At 36.9% G+C, this 24,565-nt stretch overlaps 1 protein-coding gene across 1 annotated transcript in view; it reads left to right on the plus strand.

Moving 5' to 3' along the window:
* LOC126236813 (unconventional myosin-XV) overlaps positions 1–24,565 on the plus strand; it is a 498,803-nt gene that overhangs the window by 99,495 nt on the left and 374,743 nt on the right. Inside the window, exons 6-15 of the mRNA XM_049946408.1 lie at positions 4,532–4,709; positions 4,854–4,977; positions 5,983–6,137; positions 8,205–8,399; positions 8,900–9,034; positions 12,053–12,340; positions 15,161–15,318; positions 15,621–15,848; positions 18,732–19,068; positions 22,136–22,295. Of these exons, the coding sequence (XP_049802365.1) occupies positions 4,532–4,709; positions 4,854–4,977; positions 5,983–6,137; positions 8,205–8,399; positions 8,900–9,034; positions 12,053–12,340; positions 15,161–15,318; positions 15,621–15,848; positions 18,732–19,068; positions 22,136–22,295 (1,958 nt within the window). The remainder of the gene's footprint in view (positions 1–4,531; positions 4,710–4,853; positions 4,978–5,982; positions 6,138–8,204; positions 8,400–8,899; positions 9,035–12,052; positions 12,341–15,160; positions 15,319–15,620; positions 15,849–18,731; positions 19,069–22,135; positions 22,296–24,565) is intronic.

Consider the following 24,565-nt stretch of genomic DNA (forward strand, 5'->3'; position numbering starts at 1 on the left):
GTCTCTATGCTTGAGCCTCTGTTTTCTGAATTATACTGTCTTGCTATCACTAAAGCTTTTGTAACTTCCAAGATCTCTAAATTCTATGTACTACCTTTCATTATTTGACTCTTCTTGAGATTAAGTTGAGATTTTATTTTCTGACTTGCTGAATGTTTATACCTATTTCATTGTCATTCAAAAAGAAGATATTTACATTTATAATAAGGTCCATTTTCTGGTGCCACAGCCATGCTCTTAATGTGTAAGATGAACAATTCCACTGTGACTATTTAATGCTCATTGAATATTCTGTAAGGTGTAATGCATCACTCATCATGCCCATTTTCAAGCACATTTTACTTCAACAGTTTCCGTAAGGACGTTTGTGAAAAACAGTATCTAGAGTATGACATGACAAGACAGCAGGAGAAGAAGAATAACTAGGAGAATCACGGTATACATTGAGTAATGCATTAGCTTTTACTGAAACCCTCCACCTGCACTAATATAAGGCACAGTCTGTCATACAAAAGCACAAGTGTCACACACCATATCATTAAAATGTTAAATAAATAGAAAAAGTTAAAAAATAGCTGAACAGGAGCATGTAGATCTATGTAATGTAACATTCAGAGCCAGTTCATGTACTTCCAAGTACTGCAACATCGGGTTACAGCAGTGTGTAACAGATAGTTAAATCTTGAATTTGAAATAAGTGGCAAATTGAACTGTAGAAACATTAAAAATATTGCTTTCAGACTAATTTGCTGGAAAATATTAACAAGACTCAGCAATTTACACTGATGTCCATAATGGGCTCATATCATGACGAAAAGAGTCACTTTTTTCTGTCAGAGAAAATTATAGTCTATGTTGTGGTTTGCTGCCTCTCTAAAAATCATGGGAAAAGCAAAGTAGGCTATATGTAGGCTAATGTGAACCTTTTAAGCAACCTGTCAGGAGTGTAGTACAGGATGGAAAACGTGTGTGGGAGGGGGGAAGTAGCTCTTACCTTGGCCATTAATCTTACTCCGAAGTTCACGGCATACTTCTACTAGAGGATTAAGTTTCTATTTTCATGATTTCAGAGTTTCTCTCCACAGACGTAATGAGAAGAATTTTTATTACTTACTCAGGTATTTTACTATTAACAGCATTTCGTGTTACGAATTAACAGAAAACACGTATCACAAGCCTTCAAAAACTTAAAACGATAAGCAGTCATTTCCAGCCATTGTCAGATGTCTGAATTCTAAGATGTAAGTGACATTAAACAGAGTGTGATTCTACATGTTCAAGTGTGACTTGTTGGCAGGGCTGCCAAATAACCCTAATTTCCTGGAAGTGGATTTCCGAACTGAGAGTCAAGTATGCTGATTCCTTGTATTTATTTAAATTATTTTTCAACAGTTAAATATCCAGAATGCCTAAGTTAAGACATAAAAGAATAACCAATATAGGTGTTTTCAAGGATTTTGATAAATAGAGTGCAGAATGTAACAAGGAAACTGAGCCTGATAGCCAAAAAATGATTTCATTTTCCAATTCAGCACCCACGATCTAGCAAAGAATACCATTCACATTCTTTGCAACAAAAATGTTGTTGATCAGTGTTGTCTGGAGCTAATTTCTTCAGATCACGTCATCCTAATCCTCCATTTTGGTGTTTAATGTATTACATAGATCTGCTTCACTTAATCCAATCATTATATATGAGTTTCAGATGTTGTTTCTGTAGTCTGTGTCCATATTCTCCTTGTTGGGAGTAGTCCCTTCTTATGTGTGTTTCTTTTGGCTTGTAGTGTTGTTTTGTTCCTTTCCTTGTTATAAATTTGGCTTTTTAAAAAAGTGTGAAAGTATGTGCTCTAGTCTTCCCTTGTTTTGGACATTATTTTCACCTTCTCTTCCATTAATCATGTCTCTATGCTTGAGCCTCTGTTTTCTGAATTATACTGTCTTGCTATCACTAAAGCTTTTGTAACTTCCAAGATCTCTAAATTCTATGTACTACCTTTCATTATTTGACTCTTCTTGAGATTAAGTTGAGATTTTATTTTCTGACTTGCTGAATGTTTATACCTATTTCATTGTCATTCAAAAAGAAGATATTTACATTTATAATAAGGTCCATTTTCTGGTGCCACAGCCATGCTCTTAATGTGTAAGATGAACAATTCCACTGTGACTATTTAATGCTCATTGAATATTCTGTAAGGTGTAATGCATCACTCATCATGCCCATTTTCAAGCACATTTTACTTCAACAGTTTCCGTAAGGACGTTTGTGAAAAACAGTATCTAGAGTATGACATGACAAGACAGCAGGAGAAGAAGAATAACTAGGAGAATCACGGTATACATTGAGTAATGCATTAGCTTTTACTGAAACCCTCCACCTGCACTAATATAAGGCACAGTCTGTCATACAAAAGCACAAGTGTCACACACCATATCATTAAAATGTTAAATAAATAGAAAAAGTTAAAAAATAGCTGAACAGGAGCATGTAGATCTATGTAATGTAACATTCAGAGCCAGTTCATGTACTTCCAAGTACTGCAACATCGGGTTACAGCAGTGTGTAACAGATAGTTAAATCTTGAATTTGAAATAAGTGGCAAATTGAACTGTAGAAACATTAAAAATATTGCTTTCAGACTAATTTGCTGGAAAATATTAACAAGACTCAGCAATTTACACTGATGTCCATAATGGGCTCATATCATGACGAAAAGAGTCACTTTTTTCTGTCAGAGAAAATTATAGTCTATGTTGTGGTTTGCTGCCTCTCTAAAAATCATGGGAAAAGCAAAGTAGGCTATATGTAGGCTAATGTGAACCTTTTAAGCAACCTGTCAGGAGTGTAGTACAGGATGGAAAACGTGTGTGGGAGGGGGGAAGTAGCTCTTACCTTGGCCATTAATCTTACTCCGAAGTTCACGGCATACTTCTACTAGAGGATTAAGTTTCTATTTTCATGATTTCAGAGTTTCTCTCCACAGACGTAATGAGAAGAATTTTTATTACTTACTCAGGTATTTTACTATTAACAGCATTTCGTGTTACGAATTAACAGAAAACACGTATCACAAGCCTTCAAAAACTTAAAACGATAAGCAGTCATTTCCAGCCATTGTCAGATGTCTGAATTCTAAGATGTAAGTGACATTAAACAGAGTGTGATTCTACATGTTCAAGTGTGACTTGTTGGCAGGGCTGCCAAATAACCCTAATTTCCTGGAAGTGGATTTCCGAACTGAGAGTCAAGTATGCTGATTCCTTGTATTTATTTAAATTATTTTTCAACAGTTAAATATCCAGAATGCCTAAGTTAAGACATAAAAGAATAACCAATATAGGTGTTTTCAAGGATTTTGATAAATAGAGTGCAGAATGTAACAAGGAAACTGAGCCTGATAGCCAAAAAATGATTTCATTTTCCAATTCAGCACCCACGATCTAGCAAAGAATACCATTCACATTCTTTGCAACAAAAATGTTGTTGATCAGTGTTGTCTGGAGCTAATTTCTTCAGATCACGTCATCCTAATCCTCCATTTTGGTGTTTAATGTATTACATAGATCTGCTTCACTTAATCCAATCATTATATATGAGTTTCAGATGTTGTTTCTGTAGTCTGTGTCCATATTCTCCTTGTTGGGAGTAGTCCCTTCTTATGTGTGTTTCTTTTGGCTTGTAGTGTTGTTTTGTTCCTTTCCTTGTTATAAATTTGGCTTTTTAAAAAAGTGTGAAAGTATGTGCTCTAGTCTTCCCTTGTTTTGGACATTATTTTCACCTTCTCTTCCATTAATCATGTCTCTATGCTTGAGCCTCTGTTTTCTGAATTATACTGTCTTGCTATCACTAAAGCTTTTGTAACTTCCAAGATCTCTAAATTCTATGTACTACCTTTCATTATTTGACTCTTCTTGAGATTAAGTTGAGATTTTATTTTCTGACTTGCTGAATGTTTATACCTATTTCATTGTCATTCAAAAAGAAGATATTTACATTTATAATAAGGTCCATTTTCTGGTGCCACAGCCATGCTCTTAATGTGTAAGATGAACAATTCCACTGTGACTATTTAATGCTCATTGAATATTCTGTAAGGTGTAATGCATCACTCATCATGCCCATTTTCAAGCACATTTTACTTCAACAGTTTCCGTAAGGACGTTTGTGAAAAACAGTATCTAGAGTATGACATGACAAGACAGCAGGAGAAGAAGAATAACTAGGAGAATCACGGTATACATTGAGTAATGCATTAGCTTTTACTGAAACCCTCCACCTGCACTAATATAAGGCACAGTCTGTCATACAAAAGCACAAGTGTCACACACCATATCATTAAAATGTTAAATAAATAGAAAAAGTTAAAAAATAGCTGAACAGGAGCATGTAGATCTATGTAATGTAACATTCAGAGCCAGTTCATGTACTTCCAAGTACTGCAACATCGGGTTACAGCAGTGTGTAACAGATAGTTAAATCTTGAATTTGAAGTAAGTGGAAAATGAACTGTAGAAACATTAAAAATTTCAGTGGTGTAATAATTGGAGCCAAAATCACTGAGTACCTGTTAGAGAAGTCACGCATAGTGACTCAAGCACCAGAAGAACGTAACTATCATGTCTTTTATGAGATGTTACGTGGACTTCCATCAGACCAACGAGAAAAATATGGTCTTCTCTCGCCTGACAAATACTTCTACCTCAACCAGGTCAGTGAATTAAAATATTGCTATTATGACTAAATAATTTATAAAAAAATGTGTAATCAGGTTATATTGTGAGCTCTTGATTATATCCTCAATTAACAGCAGTTTATAAAAAGTTGTATGAAATTACCTACATATTTGCTACAGGGAGGCAATGTTGAGATTGATGGCAAGGCAGACAATGAAGATTTCCAGTCGCTTCTGTCAGCAATGCAGGTTTTGGGTCTTTCCTCAGAAGAGCAAGATACAATTTTCAAGATACTTGCTTCAGGTAAAAATTTCTTATCTATAAAAGATAAAGTAGGTTTGCTGTATTGCTTTGATATATAAGATCAACAGTAATTTTACAGACATTATTCTTTAATCACACATTAACATAATGTATCTGCAAATGAAAACTGAATATTTATCTTTCTTCAATCAGATTTTCATATTTCAGTACAAATTAAATGGAACTGAATTATTTTCAGTCTCGTTTTTGTGTGATTGGGAGGGTGTATGTCTGTAATTTGCTGAATGTGAAAAATATTTGATCATTAAGAATGCTGCATAGCTGTTGTGTGCGGATGTACTCCAAAGTGGTATTTCTGTTCTGTTTTCACCTTTCTTCCAAATTTGAAGTGACATCAGTGTGCTCATATTTTTATATAAAATATATTTCTTAATATGAGACAGAGAGACAGCTAGAAAAAATGATAAATTGTGTAGCTTTGAATAGTCTTTTGCATGCACACGACACAGAGGAGGTGGGGTGGGGGAGGGAAGGAGGAGTCACAGCAAGAGGTTTCTGCAAGCCCACTCCATCTCCCCCCTCCTCCCTCCTTCCAAGCCCAGGACTGCTTTAAGGGCCCGGGCATTGTGCAATCGGCCTATCTTTTATTAATCATCATTTTTAAAACTCTATAAGAAGATCAAGTATAATTTATAGCAGTTTCCAATTTATGGTGTAAAGATCATCTCTGTAAGAATGTGTAACACCAAATGATTGATTATGATGTGCAGACTCTTTTTGTTTATGGATCATTTTCCCTTCCATACAATGGAATGTAGTGTAAATCCACTACCCTTCACGTGTTTCTAATGTGTGTTGTTTGTTCTGCACATATTATTGTAGTCAAATGGAATATTGTGTGATCCATTGTCGCTCTTTGTGTGTGTGTGTGTGTGTGTGTGTGTGTGTGTGTGTGTGTGCGTGTGTGTGTGACAGAGAGAGAGAGAGAGAGAGAGAGAGAGAAATGCTCTGATGTATTAGTAATTTTATTATTTTTCTGTGCAGTGTTGCACCTAGGGAATGTCTACTTTCATCGGAAACAACTCAAGCATGGAACAGAAGGAGTCGAGATTGGTTCTGATGCTGAAATTCGATGGACAGGACACCTTTTGCAGCTCAGTGTTGATGGAATCAAACGCTCACTCACTACTAAAACTACGGTACTGTATCAGCAAATTAGGATGTTCTTTTTTCTTCTTTTCAACATAGACATTGCTGCTGAAACACCATTTAACATTCTAAAATGGGCAAATTGCTTGTTAGATTTACAGTGTGACCTACATGTTTAAATATTTTGTTGATCAGTTGAGGAGCACCATATATCTTCTGTCATTATTAAATTTAAAACAAAACTCATTGCAGAATGAACTTATGCTGAACGAAACATGCCTGATCTTTAACTCTTGACCAGTGACTCATATTGGAAGATAATTTATTAAATAGGAATTCTGTTATGGTTTATTGGATGCCAGACATATTATTAGAGTAAATATACGGAGTACTTTATGAGCTACTGTGAAAGTTTGTCCTTTATGTCACATGTGAAATCAATAATTCAGTTTTCTTTACTGAAATGGAACTATGTTCTAACTTCAGGATGCAGGTTCAGAATATCTTCTGTTAAACAATAACTGAAAAAAATTAAGCAGTTAATATGAATAAAACCAGATTGAAATCTGAGGAAAAGTGTGGTAATTAAAGTCTGCTCACTGCCTAGTTGATGATTTCTGAAAGTGAATCGTGGGTGGAAAGATGAAACATGTAACTGGAAATAACTAAGGTCATCTTGGCAATCTGTAACTCTCATTTAATTCAATGGCCCACAGGCATTACAATAATTTCTTTCTTCATTCATGTGTAGTTTATGATCTAACATTTGTGGCAACAGCAAATTCCCCTGTTATATGGAAAAGCATACAATTTGGCAAAAAAAAAAAAAAAAAAAAAAAAAAAAAAAAAAAAAAAAGTGCAATTTAAGATGATCCCGCATAAAGATAAAATGTTTGCAGCCATATGTCAAAATATTTTCAGTGCATACCTGTCAGTGACTAGTTTAAGACAGTACATAAGGATTAGTTGGTAGATGAAAAAGGAAGGTGTGTAATATCTGCGAGTACGCATTAAGGTCCTTGGATTAGTTACAGCTCAACATAAATTTAATCAAACAGTGAAATTGTTGAATAAAATAAGACTAAATGGGTAAAGTCATCCAGAGCAACAGGTCAAAGAAGACACAGAAAGACAGATGGAAGGGAAATAAGCAATGAAATGATGACAGCAAGTTTGGAAGTGTGAGAAGCTAGATGCAACAGAAGGGGCAGTGGTGAAGTAGATGTGAGAGAGAGAAAGACTGAGAATAAAGGAAAAGACAAGGCCGGCCGGTGTGGCCGTGCGGTTAAAGGCGCTTCAGTCTGGAACCGCGTGACCGCTACGGTCGCAGGTTCGAATCCTGCCTCGGGCATGGATGTGTGTGATGTCCTTAGGTTAGTTAGGTTTAATTAGTTCTAAGTTCTAGGCGACTGATGACCTCAGAAGTTAAGTCGCATAGTGCTCAGAGCCATTTGAACCATTTGAAAAGACAAGATTGAAATGTGGAGTAACAGATAAAAATGAAAGAAATCAATATTGGTCAAAAAGCAACCAAGAAACCTAACTAATGAAAGACATAAGAATTGAAGTGGATGAAGGGGGAGGGGCAAGTTTTTTTGGTATGGGGAGGGGACAAAGGTATTACAAATGAGACTCAAACCGCATCTGATGTGGAAAAAGACATCAAGCCCATGGATGTGGGGTATAAGATTCCAGCTTCTCCCAGCTGTGTTCATTCATTCTCAATGGCAACTTAATGCCCAGTTTCTCTTCCTTTGATGAAGGAGTTCATCTTATAATGACAGTGCTCAAGTAGATGGTAATTGTGGGGAGGACGTGTAATACATTTCTTGTAGTAGGGAAGGCATAATTGCTTTCTGTGAGTCAATTAACTTTTGCTAGGCAAAACAATTATATATTTATCACCTAATGTTAGGTAAACTGGTAATAGGAATTTCTAGTTGTGCATTCAGGAAGCAAGAAAATTCACAAAGCATACTGTATTCTTAACAATTATACTTTGCAAGACAAAATAAAAATTGTTTTGTAGTATTTTCACATGGATAAAAAAAATAAAATAATATCAGTATTGACAAATTTGATTTTAGTTGGTACAGCGAATATTTAACTATCTGCAGGAAGCTCGTGGTGAACGTGTCTTCACTCCGCTGAGCATTGACCAGGCTCTAGATGCTCGTGATGCCTTTGCAAAAGCTCTTTACAGCACACTTTTCTCCTGGTTGGTGTCTCGAATCAATCAAATTGTTTTCAAGGGCACCAAACGGACTGCTGCCATTTCTATTCTCGATATATTTGGATTCGAGGATTTCAAGGTTGGTTGATGATTGTAAAGGTATGCTCAATAAATCTTGATATTATTTATCCTTAAACATTATGATAAACATTTGTGGATAATGTAATGAGTTATAAGAGGAAAAACATGTGAAAACTATTGATAAAAATATACACCCATTTGTACTTTGAAGCTGTAACACACAACTCCAGTGCAGAGGTCGAACAATAGCAGTTTCATTGTTGAAATTAATGTTTATTGTCTTAATGTAATGGATTGAGTTGTAGAAAAATGTTATAAGCGGAGGAGAGTTTTCTATTGTGAATATTCGGAACTGCATACACCTTACGGAGTACTGGTTGCTATAACTCATTTGAATAGATACAGAGAAATTAAATCTCTTTTACATATCTAGGTGCCATACTACTTATAGTAATCCAGTTAGAATGAATAAATGAATAATTCTCTTTCCTTTGTTAAAATGGCCTTCTGAGATGACTGTAATGGCTTCTGTTAATCTAGCAACTATTTGTATTCCAGGAGAACAGCTTTGAACAACTATGCATAAACTATGCAAATGAAAATCTTCAGTTCTATTTCAACAAGCACATTTTCAAGTTAGAACAACAGGAATATGCTAAAGAGAAGATTGAATGGCAAACAATCACTTATACTGTAAGTTCAGTTGTTTTTTTGAACAGTTGTCCATTTTCTTGTTTTGATAACTTATCTCTCTCTTTTATCCAGTGAGTAGATGATTTTGTATTGCATATTTCTTACTTTTTTGGTAACATGTGAAGTATATTATAGAAAAATAATATATAAAGGATCATTCGCACAACAGTTAAACCAATTTAACTAAAATTTTAGAGTAGTCACATTTGGTATGTACAGATATGTGCCGTAGTACATATATCTGTTCAAGAAATCATATGTGGTCAAGAAAGAGTTGCCTTGGATATGTAATTTCACACAATAATATGAGAAAAGACAACCACTCCTCAAGTAAGTTGGACATTGCACACAGATAAGCACGTATGTGAGGTCTTAATGTCTGTAGCTCAGTCTTAGTTGGACCACACCATCAGCAGAGAGAGAGAGAGAGAGAGAGAGAGAGAGAGAGAGAGAGAGAGATAGGGAGGGGGGAGGGGAAGACTGTGTGTGTGTGTGTGTGTGTGTGTGTGTGTGTGTGTGTGTGTGCTAAAAAGACCACTGATTTGAAGTCTTCAGTTGTCGGCACCTTTTTCCTCAAGTCATTGTTTTTATTCCTCTTAGAGTATTAGTATTAAGATAAAACTTGAACATTCTTTGAAAGTGGGTATCTGCAGCCTGACAGACGTTTATTTCTAAAAATATATGATCAAAAAGTGTTATGAAAATTACAAGAGAATGCAAATACCACTTACATTGAAAGTGCCAGTTATTCCATTTTCCAAAGTAAGTATCATCAAGCACTTATGCCATTGTCTGCTTCATTCTTTTGTATGAAAAATAGGGTTGCTAAGTGAGCAATAGAGAAATGCGAGTTGGGAATTACTAGGAATAACAAGAAAACAAACCAACATGTCAGGAATAAGACTGGGATGGAAGATGTAATTATGACTGTAACGTAAATCAGATGGAGATTAATATAAATCAGCTGGAGGGGGGTGGGACAAGCAGATTGTCAGTAACTTTGTACCTTGATGACAGCTGTGTGGTTAGTGGGATAGTAAATATTTTTATACCATCCTTGTGATAAAAAAATATGACCACATTATTCATTCATTTATTCAAGTTTATTTAACGTCAAGGATCAGTCATGGTTGTATGGTCTGTTATCATGTTATTCTTATTTTGTGTGGTTAAAGAAATTGGAAATTTTATTAATGATTTTGCAAGATTTAAAATGTATTTTGAAGATTGTGAGAGTAGTTGGCTATTATCAGTTCATTATATTTCAGTCGAAAGATATGTTGTGTGGTAAACCAAGTACACAGATGTCTAATCAAAGTATCAGCTGAAACATTACATTTCTGACATTTTTGCAAATTTCAATTTGATTTTTTTGTCATTCTTGTAACTTCCAGACTTGCCCATCAACATAAATTAAGTTTTGCATCTGAATACTCCTTTTTGTTTGACTTATACACCGAGTTGCCAAAGGAACTGGTATAGGCATGCACATTCACATACAGAGATATGTACACAGGCAGAATACGGCACAGCAGTTGGCAGCACCTATATAAGATGACAAGTGTCTGGTACAGTTGTTAGTTCGGTTACTGCTGCTACAGTGGTAGGTTATGAAGATTTAAGTGAGTTTCAACGTGGTGTTGTAGTCGGCGCATGAATGATGGGACACAGCATCTCCTAGGTAGCGATGAAGTGGGGATTTTACCGTATGACCATTTCACGAGTGTACTGTGAATATCAGGAATCCAGGAAAACATCAAATATCCAACATCGCTGCAGTCGGAAAAATATCCTGCAATAATGGGACCAACAATGACTGAAAGGAATCGTTCAGCATGACAGAAGTGGAACCTTTCCACAAATTGCTGCAGATTTCAGTGCTGGGCCATTAAAAAGTGTCAGTGTGCAAACCATTCAATGAAATATCATTGATATGGGCTTTCAGAGCCAAAGACCCACTTGTGTATCTTTGATTGCTGTACGACACAAACGTTTATGCCTCGCACGGGTCCGTCAACACCAACATTGGACTGTTCATGAATGGAAACATGTTGCGTGATTGGATGAGTCTCGTTTCAAATTGTACTGTGTGGATGGACATGTACGGGTATGAAGACAATCTCATGAATCCATGGACCCTGCATGTCAGCAGGGGACTGTTCAAGCTTGTGGAGGCTCTGTAATGGTCTGGGGCATGTGCAGTTGGAGTGATATGGGACCCCTGATATGTGTAGATACGACTCTGACAGGTGACATGTACATAAGCATCCTGTCTGATCATCTGCATCTATTCATGTCCATTGTGCATTCTGACAGACTTGGGCAATTCCATCAGGACTGCACAACACCCCACAAGTCCAGAATAGCTACAGCTGGCTGCCAAACTCCTCAGACATGAACATCATTGAGCATATCTGGGATGTCCTGCAACATGCTGTTAAGAAGAGATTTCCACCCCCTTGTACTCTTACATATTTATGGACAGCCCCATAGGATTCATGGTGTCAGTTCCCTCCACCACTACCTCAGACATTAGTTGAGTCCATGCCATGTCGTGTTACAGCACTTCTGCGTGCTCGCGGGGGCCCTACATGACTACCAGTTTCTTTGGCTCTTCAGTGTATTTCCAGTGGTTTGACAGAAAAATCTATGACTCTGTAGAACTTAATGATTAATCATTGTCATAAATAACTGTTTCTGTTACATTGTGAAAAATTGATTAAGTAACCTCTGACAGGTACCTCTGACAGGTATAATAAGTAACCACTGAGAGATATATTAGGTTTTGGATAATGATAGGACCAGAGTGTCTGACTTTTTAGACATTAGGTTCCAGTCAAGCATATGTTAGTGCATGGTAGAAAAGTCGAAGAATAAATTATATTGTTAAAAAAATCCAAATGGTACTTGTCATTTAGTTAATTTATGTTCATCTGTGTGTTGCTTTTTATGCATTTTTACATTATCAGTTCGTTGTCTCAGTACCTGCATAGTTTTCAAACTTGTTTATTGTTTCAGGATAATCTGCCAGTCATACATCTGATATCTAAAAAGCCTGTGGGTATTCTTCACCTTCTGGATGATGAGAGCAACTTTCCAAAGGCAACAGATATTTCGTTCTTGGAAAAGTGCCATTACAACCATGCTCTTGATGAGCTGTACTCTCGGCCCCGTATGTCTGGAAGTGAATTTGGAATCCGACATTATGCTGGACAAGTATGGTATAATGTTGATGGCTTCTTGGACAAAAACAGAGACACTCTGAGGCCTGATGTTGTGGAACTCTTAATCAGCAGTAAATTGAGTGTGAGTCAGTCTTCCACAGTTAATTCTATTTCACTTTCTTTCTTCCTCTCTCTCTCTCTCTCTCTCTCTCTCTCTCTCTCTCTCTCTCTCTCTCTCTCTCTCTTTTTTTTTTTTTTTTTTTTTTTTGCCCGGCCTGTGCTGTAACTCTTTTAGCACCATCTTTTATTTTTCACTTATTTTTTAAAAAGACAAGATGCAAAGGGACACTGCCTTATCACCTGTTACCAACCTGGCATGGAATAACTGAACTATGTCCTTCACAAGGGATTCAGCTATTTACCATTGTACCCAGAAATGAGGGACAGCTTACCTGCAATCCCCCCCCCTCCACCCCCCCAAGTGGTACTCTGCTGTCCACCAGTCCATCATTATTTCTCATCCATTCCCAACCCCTTGCCACATGGATCATATCATATCCCTGTGGAAGCCTCAAATGCAAAAATTGTGTCATACACCCACTCAGCATATCCTGCTATATTCCTGTCACAGGGTTATACTATCCCGTCAGAGGCAGGAATAGTTGTGAAACAGTTATATCATACACCAACTCTGCTGCAATGTCTGCTCAGTTTTTTTATGTGGGTATGACACCAACCAGCTGTCCACCTGAATGAATGGCCAAATTGTGGCCAAGAGCAAAGTTGACCACCCAGGGTGGAACACACTGCTGAGCACAAAATGCTTAATTTCAATGGCTACTTCACAACCCGTGCTATCTGGATCCTTTCCTCCAACATCGCCTTCTCTGAACTGTGTAGATGGGACTTGTCCTTGCAGCATATCCTGTGTTGCCATAGTTCTCCTGGACTCTGTCTCCAGTTACCCCCTGCTCCACCTCCATCTGTCCAAGGGCCCCAACTGGACTCATCATGTGCCCACATCTTCCTCCCTGCAGTCCCCACTTCATCTCTTCTGTCTCCCCCTCCCATACCACACCTCCGTGTCATTGTAACCACAATACATGCCATTGTCTTTGTGCAAAACTCATCTTTGCTGGTTCCCTTGTTGCATTCCTATCCTCTGCATCTGCTGTCTCCTTCCCAGCTGTCAGCCACTCTTCATATGTAGGTGTACTCTAGCTTGGGTAGATTCATCTGAAAGCTAGTAAAGTTTTCAGTCTTCTGTATGTTTTTCAATGATTCAACAACTGTACTATTAATCGAGTTGTTAACTTTATGACTAAATTATTTATTTGATTGTGATTTCAGCCCATCATTGCAGAGAATCTGAATGGAGAAACTGTTAATCAGCCTGCAACTAGCATTTCAGATTGGCGCTGTTTATTTTCTCAGACTATACCAAAGATAGAATATATTTTCTACATTTTGTGTATAACAATTTATTATATCCCATGTTGCATGTTCCTGCATTTGTTGTGTCTCAGAGAGTACATGTCTGTTCCAGTTCAAAAAATGGTTCAAATGGCTCTGAGCACTATGGGACTCAACTGCTGAGGTTATTAGTCCCCTAGAACTTAGAACTAGTTAAACCTAACTAACCTAAGGACATCACAAACATCCATGCCCGAGGCAGGATTCGAACCTGCGACCGTAGCGGTCTTGCGGTTCCAGACTGCAGCGCCTTTAACCGCACGGCCACTTCGGCCGGCCCAGTTCACTTACGATGAAATGAAGTACTTCAACAGAAAGAAATAAACGCTTATGTAATTTTAAAGAATGTAGTATTATTCACTATAAATGTAAAATCACAAACAACAAAAATGGCTCACTAAAAATATGAGAAGCAGACGAATTCATCTTTAAGAAGTACCTGTGCAGACTAGGAGAAGCAGTTGTAAAATAGTTTGCAATGTAGTGGGATGAAATGGAGTGGAATATAACTTAATGAAGAAAAGCATTCTACAGTTGCTGTAAGCACTGAGAAAGCAGTGGTGTAGGAAAATGTAGTTTAGATGTCGAATTATTTCATTATTTACCTTGACCACAATGAGTACTTTGTACCCTCTCTTATATCAAGAGAAAATGCATTTGTTACATAATCTAGGATAACAATTTTTGTTGTAATTACTCTAATACAGAATAAAACATTATCACTGAGGAGTACAGAAAAATAAAAGATCGATAGAAGTTGGGAGACTGACAATTAGTCAAGAAGATGAAATATATGCAGAATTTTGGATTATACTCATGGGACTGCAACTAGTTGTGTACATACTAAAGACAGAACTAACATAGTTTCAAGAGGGAAGTCATTATTTTATTTTTGAAACTCTGTTACTTTGCTTATGGTATTCCATAGTTTATTAAACTTCTTGTATTATGAGGAAGAAAGTGCGAAAAAATTATTTACTATGTTTATTTGACTATTGTTTTGTATGATGGTGGATGGATTATGTGTAATTACACTTTTCTAGAGATCTTTGTTTGCATCTCTCTCTCTCTCTCTCTCTCTCTCTCTCTCTCTCTCTCTCTCACACACACACACACACACACACACACACACACACACACACACACATATTATGTTTGCAATTCCCTTGCTTTAGCTTATTGTGTCTGCTGTTTCCCATTTTAAGTTTGTTGATTATTTGTTTCTGTCTCTTTGTCTTCCACTTAAGAACCGACTTTTCTCTTTTTAGTTCAATTTCAGTCTCTCTTTACAGTCATTTCCTTTGTCTTTCCTGATTGTAAGTAGACACAGCAATTGTTTGCCAAGTAATATGTAGGAATGGCTAGTAATGAAAAAGTAGAATTCCATCATTTGTTATACTTTTGCCACTTATGTACATGATTATCAAGTTGTGTTATCTATTTGAAGTTCACTTGTATACTTGAATTACATTGGAAACTACCATTACAGATGCTTAGCAAGATGTTCCACAGTTTGCGTTCTAGTCATGAAGCAGCAAAAACCATTAACAAAGCTAACGGACGCTTTGTCACAATGAAACCAAGAACACCAACAGTTGCTGCACGCTTCCATGATTCTTTGCAGCATCTTCTGGATTCTATGTCAAAGTAAGCAGCTTCATTCTATATAAAGAGGAAGTGAAGTGTGTTCTTCAAAAAACACATTTTGATGCATGAATCCTGTATTGCAACATATACTTTTTTCCTCATTGGAGTAGACTTGTAACTGAGCACAAAGTAATAGAAGGTAAAAATACCTTTGTTTGATAAGCCACATGGAAAATGTTTCTGGTTGTATAAAGGGGGAATGTGTGTATCCTTGTATTTTATTTTCGTCAGACTAAACTGATGTTTTTCCCAGTATAATACTTAAACACCTATTATAAATTCTTCCGTATGTTGTTTCTTAGGTGTAATCCATGGTTTGTGCGCTGTATCAAACCAAATAATGATAAAGCACCAATGAAATTTGATATGCCAATCGTCCTGGAACAGTTACGCTATACAGGTATGCTGGAGACAATACGAATACGGAAGATGGGATATCCTGTAAGACTGAAATTTGCTCAATTTGTTGAACGTTATCGCTATTTGCTCCCTCACAGAGGTCGCACAGTACAAAGAGGAACTCCATTCAGGTATTTGCATTGATATATATATATATATATTTATACTACTTTAATATTTTAAGATAAAAGCACCAGTAGATAATACTCCAATGAATTGACGTGTTCATTAATATTAAGAACAACATTTTTTAATCAGTACAGTTAAATTTCATCATATTCTTCATGATATCTGAAAAGATAAAAGAAATCTTTTCATATATTGTGTACCACTTTTGGCAACATTGCATTAAAAATTGTGCATACAAAAAATGAAAAAAGTGTGTCAGTAGTGTACACAAATTGAATAATTTTTTCCAGTTACTGGTAGGTAATGAATTGTCTTTCAAGTTTTCCTGAAAAAGATTAGAATTTTGTAAATGAAAATATTTGGAGATTATTAAATAAGCTGTAGCTATATTGTCTTCTTGATCTTTTTTGATCTTCTGCTGCACCAAGACTACGTTAGAAATTGAAAAGAGGAAATATTCTAAGAAAAGTAAAGAAATTATCTATTAAATGGAAAGTCAGTTTATAGAAAAATCAATCTTCACTTTATCAGATTGTAGAGTGTTACATACTTCAGAACAAGCTGTTGGTTAATACATAGTATATAATCAAACGGCTCATTATGGTGTATTAAATAAATATGCTGCTTATGTAATACGACTTAAACTTCATTACAAATGTCGAGAAATTAATATCCAGTGGCTAATTTTAACATGAAAGGTTGAACTTAAGCAAAACACAAAGTGCCTGAAGTCTGGAGGCAGCTGACTCACTGTGCAAGGTCACTGCCATTGTTTTGAAATCTGGATATGGCAGGGTCAGGAATGTTTATAAAACACATCCACTCCTGATTCTGTGACAGTCTATCTTTATCTTATGTTGAAATGTTCCTTGTGTGAGATACCTTTGTGGAGTTGTCAGCCATGGAAGAGTAAGCAGTTAATTTAATGTCTCTTCTACCTTCTTTCTTTCTCTTCCATTTTATTGCACTATTGTTTTATGTGATTGTGGATGTGTTATGTATAATTGAAGCAGATTTAACAATCATGTTTTCCTAGAGATTTAATGTTTATATTTTTTGCATGGTATTTGAGTGATTATAGGCAAAGGTGAATATGGTATGTAAGATATCCATTTTTCATATGTTTGATTCTGCTCTTAATTTTCTTTTTTGTACTTATCCATGTGCACTAGAAACTGGCAAAATAAAATTACTCAAATCTACCCAATAAATTATTTTCACACTGACTTAAAGAAATTTTTATTTTATTGGACTCAGTTTTTGGATAACTTTAATTTCCTTTATGTGGTATGGTTGCATATTCTGTTATTCTTGCACATCTTGGAATTGAAATGAAATTATCTTATCTATAATTTTCAAAGTACCGTTGGATTGTTCTACTCATAAGAAGCATTCCGTTTTCTCTGCAGATCTGTTATTCATCATGCATATCTTGTATCATTTCTGTGGCTATCATTCAGGCTTTACTGTTTCATTTCCCATTATTTATTTTTAGAACACTTACTTCTGTTTATTGAAGTTTTCACAGGTATTTTTATTCCTCATTTTCTGTTCATGGGCTCTTAATTACTTTTAAGCATTGTTGTACTATGTAGCAAAACAGTGACCATGTGACTGTGATCATGTGGCAATACATACAGATTATTAAAGGAAGCAGAAACAGCAACCACTCACTTTTAATTAATATATGTATTAAGAAATAGTTCAGTTACTCATTTCAAGCTATCTCATTTACACTGAGCTGACTATGATATAACATAGTCAGGCTGCTGTTTCTGTTTCGTGTAAGGATTCGCTGTATAGTTCGTTCCACATCATTAGTATATGTTAAAGTTTTACATAACAATTTTATAACTTGTAATGACTTCATTGTTCTGCATTCCACCAACTTTAATGTCTTCTGTGCCATCATTTGTTTAACCAGTGCTGCAAAAATAATCCTTCTGCTGCTCTTTTCTGCGGATACCAAGCCAATTAAAAAATGTGACTACTTCCATCACCTCTAACCTCATTGCAGTTTTTCTGCCAACTAAAACCACTTAATTTTTTGTGAGTTTTCCATTCATACAAGGCTAATGATAACATACATCAGTCCAACACAGTTCTATATGATCTGTTTGCATCCTCTTCTGTCAGTAAGAAATCTGTATTTCCCACTAATCTATTTTCTCCATTATCTAATTCAAGCTGAGATTTGTGATCTAGTATCTGGAACAAGAATTGCATCAATCTAGTATGTGGAACAAGCATCGCATCAATTTTGTGAAATGACCTGAACTAGTAATTTTCTGGTAGTGTCTTCCAGAGCTTCTTTTTCATCTATTTCCACTTACCACCCTTACAGTTCCTACAACCCATTTATAGCTTTTGGGACAGAGTTACCCAGTGCACAAGCAGTGTTTAAAAACCTTTGTGACCCTTTTTTTGTGGCGGCAGTGACCAATATACGATGAAAAATTACACAGTTATTCAAACAGATGTAGATATGCCTGAGCAGTTGCTTGCACAGACAACATGTGTCTTTCGTAGCCAGAAAGTGTATGAATTAAATGGCTGTTTATGGAATCTAATAGGATTTTTATTCACTGACATCTTACAGGTGGAAAAACTTGACCCCCTAGCTATAGTGGCCCTATGGTCAATAGAAAAATTGTGTTGATCGTATGCCCACCCTGTTTAAAAAGAAGTGATAGACTCAGTGGGTTAGGAGTCTATTCATTCTTCCAGTTTACTCACAACTCATTGTGTATAATACATAAATAGTACCCCATTTTCATGCTAATTTTGCTTGCAAAAATATATTAGTGAAACTTTTTTTTGTAAATCAAATGAAATTGTGCCAGCAATGAGAATTGAATTTTTTTATTTCTTTCTTCCTTTACCAGAGAACTATGTCGTGTGATACTTGAAACGGCAGCAAGTGGTAGTGGTGATTACCAGTTGGGAACATCACGTGTCTTCCTACGAGAGGGCCTCGAACGAAGACTGGAACGTGAGCGTGCTGAAGTTGTTAAAAAGGCAGCCGTCACTGTGCAGCGACATGTACGAGGTTGGCTGGCTCGACGACGATACCGAGCCATTCGCCGAAGTGCTGTAGTCATCCAAGCACACCTGCGTGGCTGGTCTGCTCGACGGAAGTACCGAACAGTCAGACATGGAGTTATACGTGCTCAAGCACTCTTCCGTGGGCGTAGACAGAGAGTGCGCTACAAACAGCTGAAGGTAATGTAACATATTACGTCCTGATGAAACCTATGTGCCTGTCCTGTTCACTACTGTGGTTGACAGGGACAGGTCCTGTCAGCCAAGGGAAGGGAGCTGATGCATTAACCTTTCTCTAATCCTCCAAAATGGGCAGTGGTCTTTGCCAACCCAGTTCTTTTGCAGGGCAAGCAATTCACAGTTGGAGCGCTTTTGGAGTGTGTGAAATTCGAAGTCAATCAACAGCCCTTATGAGGTGTAGCTGTAGCTGTGCACCAGAGATGATGTTTTGATAGTATATTTCTGAAGTTGGGACTAGATGATCATTTGTGATTAAATAAGTTGTTTCTTGCAGTGTGGTAAACTGACAGAACCTGAAAATTTGTTCCAGTGTGCAGACCAGAATTTCAGGTTTAGTCATGTTCGCTATTCCAGACAAGTGTTGCTATTTAGAGACTGTACAAATGAACAGTAGGCCAAAACTTCCAATTAGGTTGGAAGAGACAATGGAGTATAGTGAATCAGATGGACTTTGCAAGATTTAATTAAAGTCAGTACATTCCAGTTCTTAGTGTGAAAATCTGAGTGTGGTGTTTGTTGTGTTCTGTGTTGGCTTTAAACTATATTCCTGTTTGGTCGTTGTGGATATTATCAGCAGTAGTTCTAGGAGTCTGTTGGAAGTGATGCACGAGCTGTTACTGATGTGCAATTTCCAATCCAGTTGTTGGATCTTGGAATCCTTCTGAAAGTATTTACATACTTACATGACTTCAGTTAATGACTTTACAGTATGAGAGGTTTAACCCCGTCTCTTGGGTCAAAGCAACACTGGCGATATTTATTTAGACTGATTTAACAGTATAGCAGTGCAAAGGATTGATGTGAGTTTGCCAACAAATGTCTCCTATTAACTCTACAGAGCAGTACATAACATAATTTGACGTGTGTGCTGCACTTTGCCAAGAGTGCAAGGATTCTGATCGTGGCCAACAGTGTGACACAATGTAAGCTCCCAGGCTTGGACGAAACGGACATTTCAATAAGCACTTGTGAATGTGTGGCAGTTTAGGCCACTGGAGACAGCCATTTAAATTTCTTTGGGAAAAGGTCTGTTAGAGGTAGAATATATTCTATCTTTTGCTTAGCTAGGAAATACTTGTTAGGAAACATTTGTGACCTTTTAAAAGGAGCCTCCTAACAGTTCTTCATGGTTTTTAATTTTTTATTTGTGGTAAAGGCTACAAGTGAGACAGCTTACATTGAACGTAGTAAAGCAATTAGACTTACAGAAGCACAGCAGTTCAACAGAAGTGCTAAGAAATCTTATTCATTTATGATCTTAAACCCATAAACTAATGACAAATAACTGTTTAGTTTATTTCAGTATAGTGGCATGTGGAATGTTACAGCCATAACAGAATTAATTCGTGACTGCTGGATCCACACAGATGAGCTGAAGCAAGTGAAGAACATCTATGTCTACATTTACATCTACATTCACATCCACATCCATTCTCTGCAAACCACTGTGAAGCATGTGGCAGAGTGTACATCCCTGTTATTAGGACTTTTCCTCATTCTATTGATGTGTAGAGTGCAGGAAGTGTGTTTTGTAATTAGTCTGGTCTTGTCTTCACATGAGATTGTAATATATTCATAGATTCATCATCTAAAGTTGGTTCTTGAAACTTACTAAGCAGCATTTCATGGGATAGTTTGTGTGTGTCTTCAAGTGTTTGCCAGTTCAATTAGTCCTATATGGTGTGGGTCCCACACACTTGTGCAGTGTTCTAGGAGTGATCACATGAGTTTTTCATAAGGAATCTTCTTTGTAGACTGATTGCATTTCCCTAGTATTCTACCACCGAACTGAAACCAGCCACCTGCTTTATCTATGACTGAGCCTATGTGATATTCCATTTCATATTTGTACAAGTTGTTTCACCCTGCTACACAATTTTTTTTTAATTCTTGAGCCTTTATACATCTGATTTTCAAAATTTTGTTGCTTTTTGGTACATGTTCCTGATGTATTTTTGCATTTTCAACTATTTTGAATATTTAGTTTATTGTTGACAGTTGAAAAGGTTATATGTGTTTTCGAGTGCTCGGTGAATTTTCACTTTAGAAAAAGATAGATCAAAGAATTTCCTTTAAATTTTGCTTGAAAAATGAAATAAAGTGCAGCACCGCTTTTGAAATATTGGCTGTCTTTTTGGCGAATCTGTTATGACAAAGACAAGAGCTTGCAAGTGGTGTAAATGTTTCAAAGAGGGTTGAAAAAACGTTGAAGACAACAACAGCCCTGGACACCTTAGCACGTCAGTTACTGATGACAGTGTAGAAAAATATAAAGAAAATGCTTCTGAAAAACCACTGGATCAGCATCAGAGGGATTGCTGACGACATCGGTGTATTATGTGGCTCATGCCAAGAAATTCCCATTTGGTGTTTTGGGCATGAAACATGTAGCAGTAAAGTTTGATCTGAAATGCATGTGTTTATATGGGTGTTCTGCAGCCTATTAGTAATAAATAATTTTCTTTATGTATGCTGATTTGCATACCAATCGCTATTTTTATGTTAATACTTTTGGACTAAAGGAGACCACTCACAGAAAAGCAGAAGCATTGAGTCGCCAGTTAGCACATACAAAAAGAAAGAAAAGTTTCTAGCTTTCATAGTTATATATTTATGATCTAGAGTAAAATACACATGCGCACACTTCACTTAAATGTATACAAATGCGCATACAAACCTATGTCCCTATATAGTGCCAACTGGACTCCCAGCACCATATAAGTGCATAGACGTGTATGTGTGTGTGTGTGTGTGTGTGTGTGTGTGTGTGTGTGTGTGTGTGTGTGTTTTGCTCTAGATTGTAAAAGGATAAACTGCGAAAGCTAGCAAGTTTTCTTTCTTTTTGTGTGTGCCTATGGACAACTCAATTTTTGTTCTTTTCAGTGAGAGGTCTCCTTTCTTTGAATCCAAAAGTATGTATTCCACAAGAACTTTCCAACACTATTTTTATTTTCTTTCTTTTTAGAAATACTGGAATTTATAGCTGGTTTCTTTTTTTTTTTCCCAGGAAGAACTAAAGAGACGAGCAGAGGTTGAAAAGGTAGCACGTGAAAGAGCCCGAGTGAAGGCACAACGTGAGGAGCAGGAGAGGGCTTCTCGTGCTGTAGCTGGTGTGAACCACCTGGAGATACCTGCAGAGTTAGCTTTCATCTTTAGTAAACTTGATGGTAAGAGCTTTGAGAATGAAACAAATTCTGACGGTCAGTATTATGATATTTAGTATTGAAGCACAGATATTTTCAGCTTCCTAAATTGATATACTGTCAGAAAGAACCTGTCATATTATTATGTAGTGCCCCTGTTCTCTTTCACTTTTTAAATAACCAAAAAATTCACTTAATTTAATCTATATGTGAACCACTCACATGATACTTATAAATTATTAGGTCAGATATATTTTATTTTTTAAAAAAGGAAATATGTATAACTTTTTATAAAGTTATATTTAAAAACAAAGATGATGTGACTTACCATACGAAAGCGCTGGCAGGTCGATAGATACACAAACAAACACATACATACACACTCAAAATTCTAGCTTTCGCAACCAACGGTTGCTTCGTGAGGAAAGAGGGAAGGAGAGGGAAAGACGAAAGGATGTGGGTTTTAAGGGAGAGGGTAAGGAGTCATTCCAATCCCGGGAGCGGAAAGACTTACCTTAAGGGGAAAAAAGGACGGGTATACACTCACACACACACACACACACACACATATCCATCCACACATACACAGACACAAGCAGACATTTGTAAAGTTATAACATCAAAAATAATCAGTTATTGATAATATAATGTAAATGAATAGATAAAAAGTCTACTCAACAAGCGGCAGCAATGGAACATATGCACAAAAGCATTTAACTTTTAAATGCTTTTGGAGCTCCTCCTTCTGGCAGAAGAGTTGAAGGGGAAGGAAGAGGGGTGAAGGAAAAGCACTGGAGAGGTTTAGGGAAAGGTGTACAGTCCAGAAAAGTCACCCTGAACCCCTGCTCAGGGGAGACTTACTGGAGGGGATTAGACGGAAAGACTGATTGTTGGGGACTGTATTGGATGAGATTTGTAAACATGAGAGCTTAAAGGTGAAAGGCAGGGTAATATGCAAGACAGAGATTACTACTAAAACACTGTGCACGAGTTAATAAGAATGAAAAGCTAAGTGCATTGTATGTTGTACAGATGAATTCTTAGATATTAAGTAGTAACTGTAAATAAATAAATAAATAAAATACAATAAAAAATAAGTAATTACTTTGTGTAAAGAAAACTTATGTTAAAGTGACACGTTCCACATCATTACGAAATGTCCTATTCATGATCTGTGGAACAAGGATTAATGTATGTATGTAACAGAGGCAGGAGGAAGGATGGCAAAAAATAGACAAGTCAGAAAATGAAAGGTGTAGAAAACTAAAATGGAGCGAAGACAGGAGTAGTTACTGTGAAGAAATGCTAAGACAGAAGGAATTAACATAAATCAAGGCCAGGTGGGTTGTGAGAACCAAGTGCTAGTGCTAGTTCCACCTGTGGAGTTCTGAGAAACTGGTGTCTGGGGGAAGAATACAGATGGCACGTGTGGTGAAACACACTGAGATCATGACTGTCATGTTTTACAGCATGCTCTGCAACAGGATATTACATGTTGCGTGTATACACCCTCTACCTATGCCCATTCATCCTGACTGATAACTGGGTGGTAGTCATGCCAATGTAAAAGGCCGAACATAACAGCTGGTATATGACGTGCGTTGCTTCACAGGTGACTCTCCCTTTGATGGTATATGTTTTCCCAGTTACAGGGCTGGAATAGGTGGTGATAGGAAAGTGCACAGGACAAGTCTTGCAATGGGGACAGTCACAGGGGTAGGAGCCATAGGATACGGAGATGGATACAGAAGGAGCATAGGGTCTGACAAGGGTATTGCAGAGATTGGGAGGGCAATGAAAAGCTATTCTTGGTGTGGTGGGCAAAATCTCAGATGGAATGGATCTCATTTCAAGGCGTGATTTTAGGAAGTCATGGCCTTGTTGAAGTAGTTGATTGATACATTCAAAACCAGGATGATACTGGGTGACAAGTGGTGTGCTCCAAAGATGTTTTTTGGAGGTATCAGCAGTATCAGGACTTGATGTGATAGTGTGGAAAATCTGCTTCTCAACTAGGCTGTTGGAATAATTAGGTCCAGTGAAGGATGAAGTGAGACTGGTGGTGTATTGCTGTAAGAGTCTGCATCCAAGCTAATATGTTTTCCTCAAATGCAAAGGCTGTATCGGAAGGAATGTTTGATATGGAAAGTATGGCAACTGTCAAAATGTAAGTACTGTAGTTTGTTAGTAGGTTTGATGTGGACAGAAGTGTGCAGTTGGCCTTTGGTGAGGATGAGATCAACATCAAGGAGAGTGGCATGGGATTCGGAATAGGAGCACGTGAAATTTAATTG

The sequence above is a fragment of the Schistocerca nitens genome, chromosome 2, assembly GCF_023898315.1.
Source record: "Schistocerca nitens isolate TAMUIC-IGC-003100 chromosome 2, iqSchNite1.1, whole genome shotgun sequence".
NCBI lineage: Eukaryota > Metazoa > Arthropoda > Insecta > Orthoptera > Acrididae > Schistocerca > Schistocerca nitens.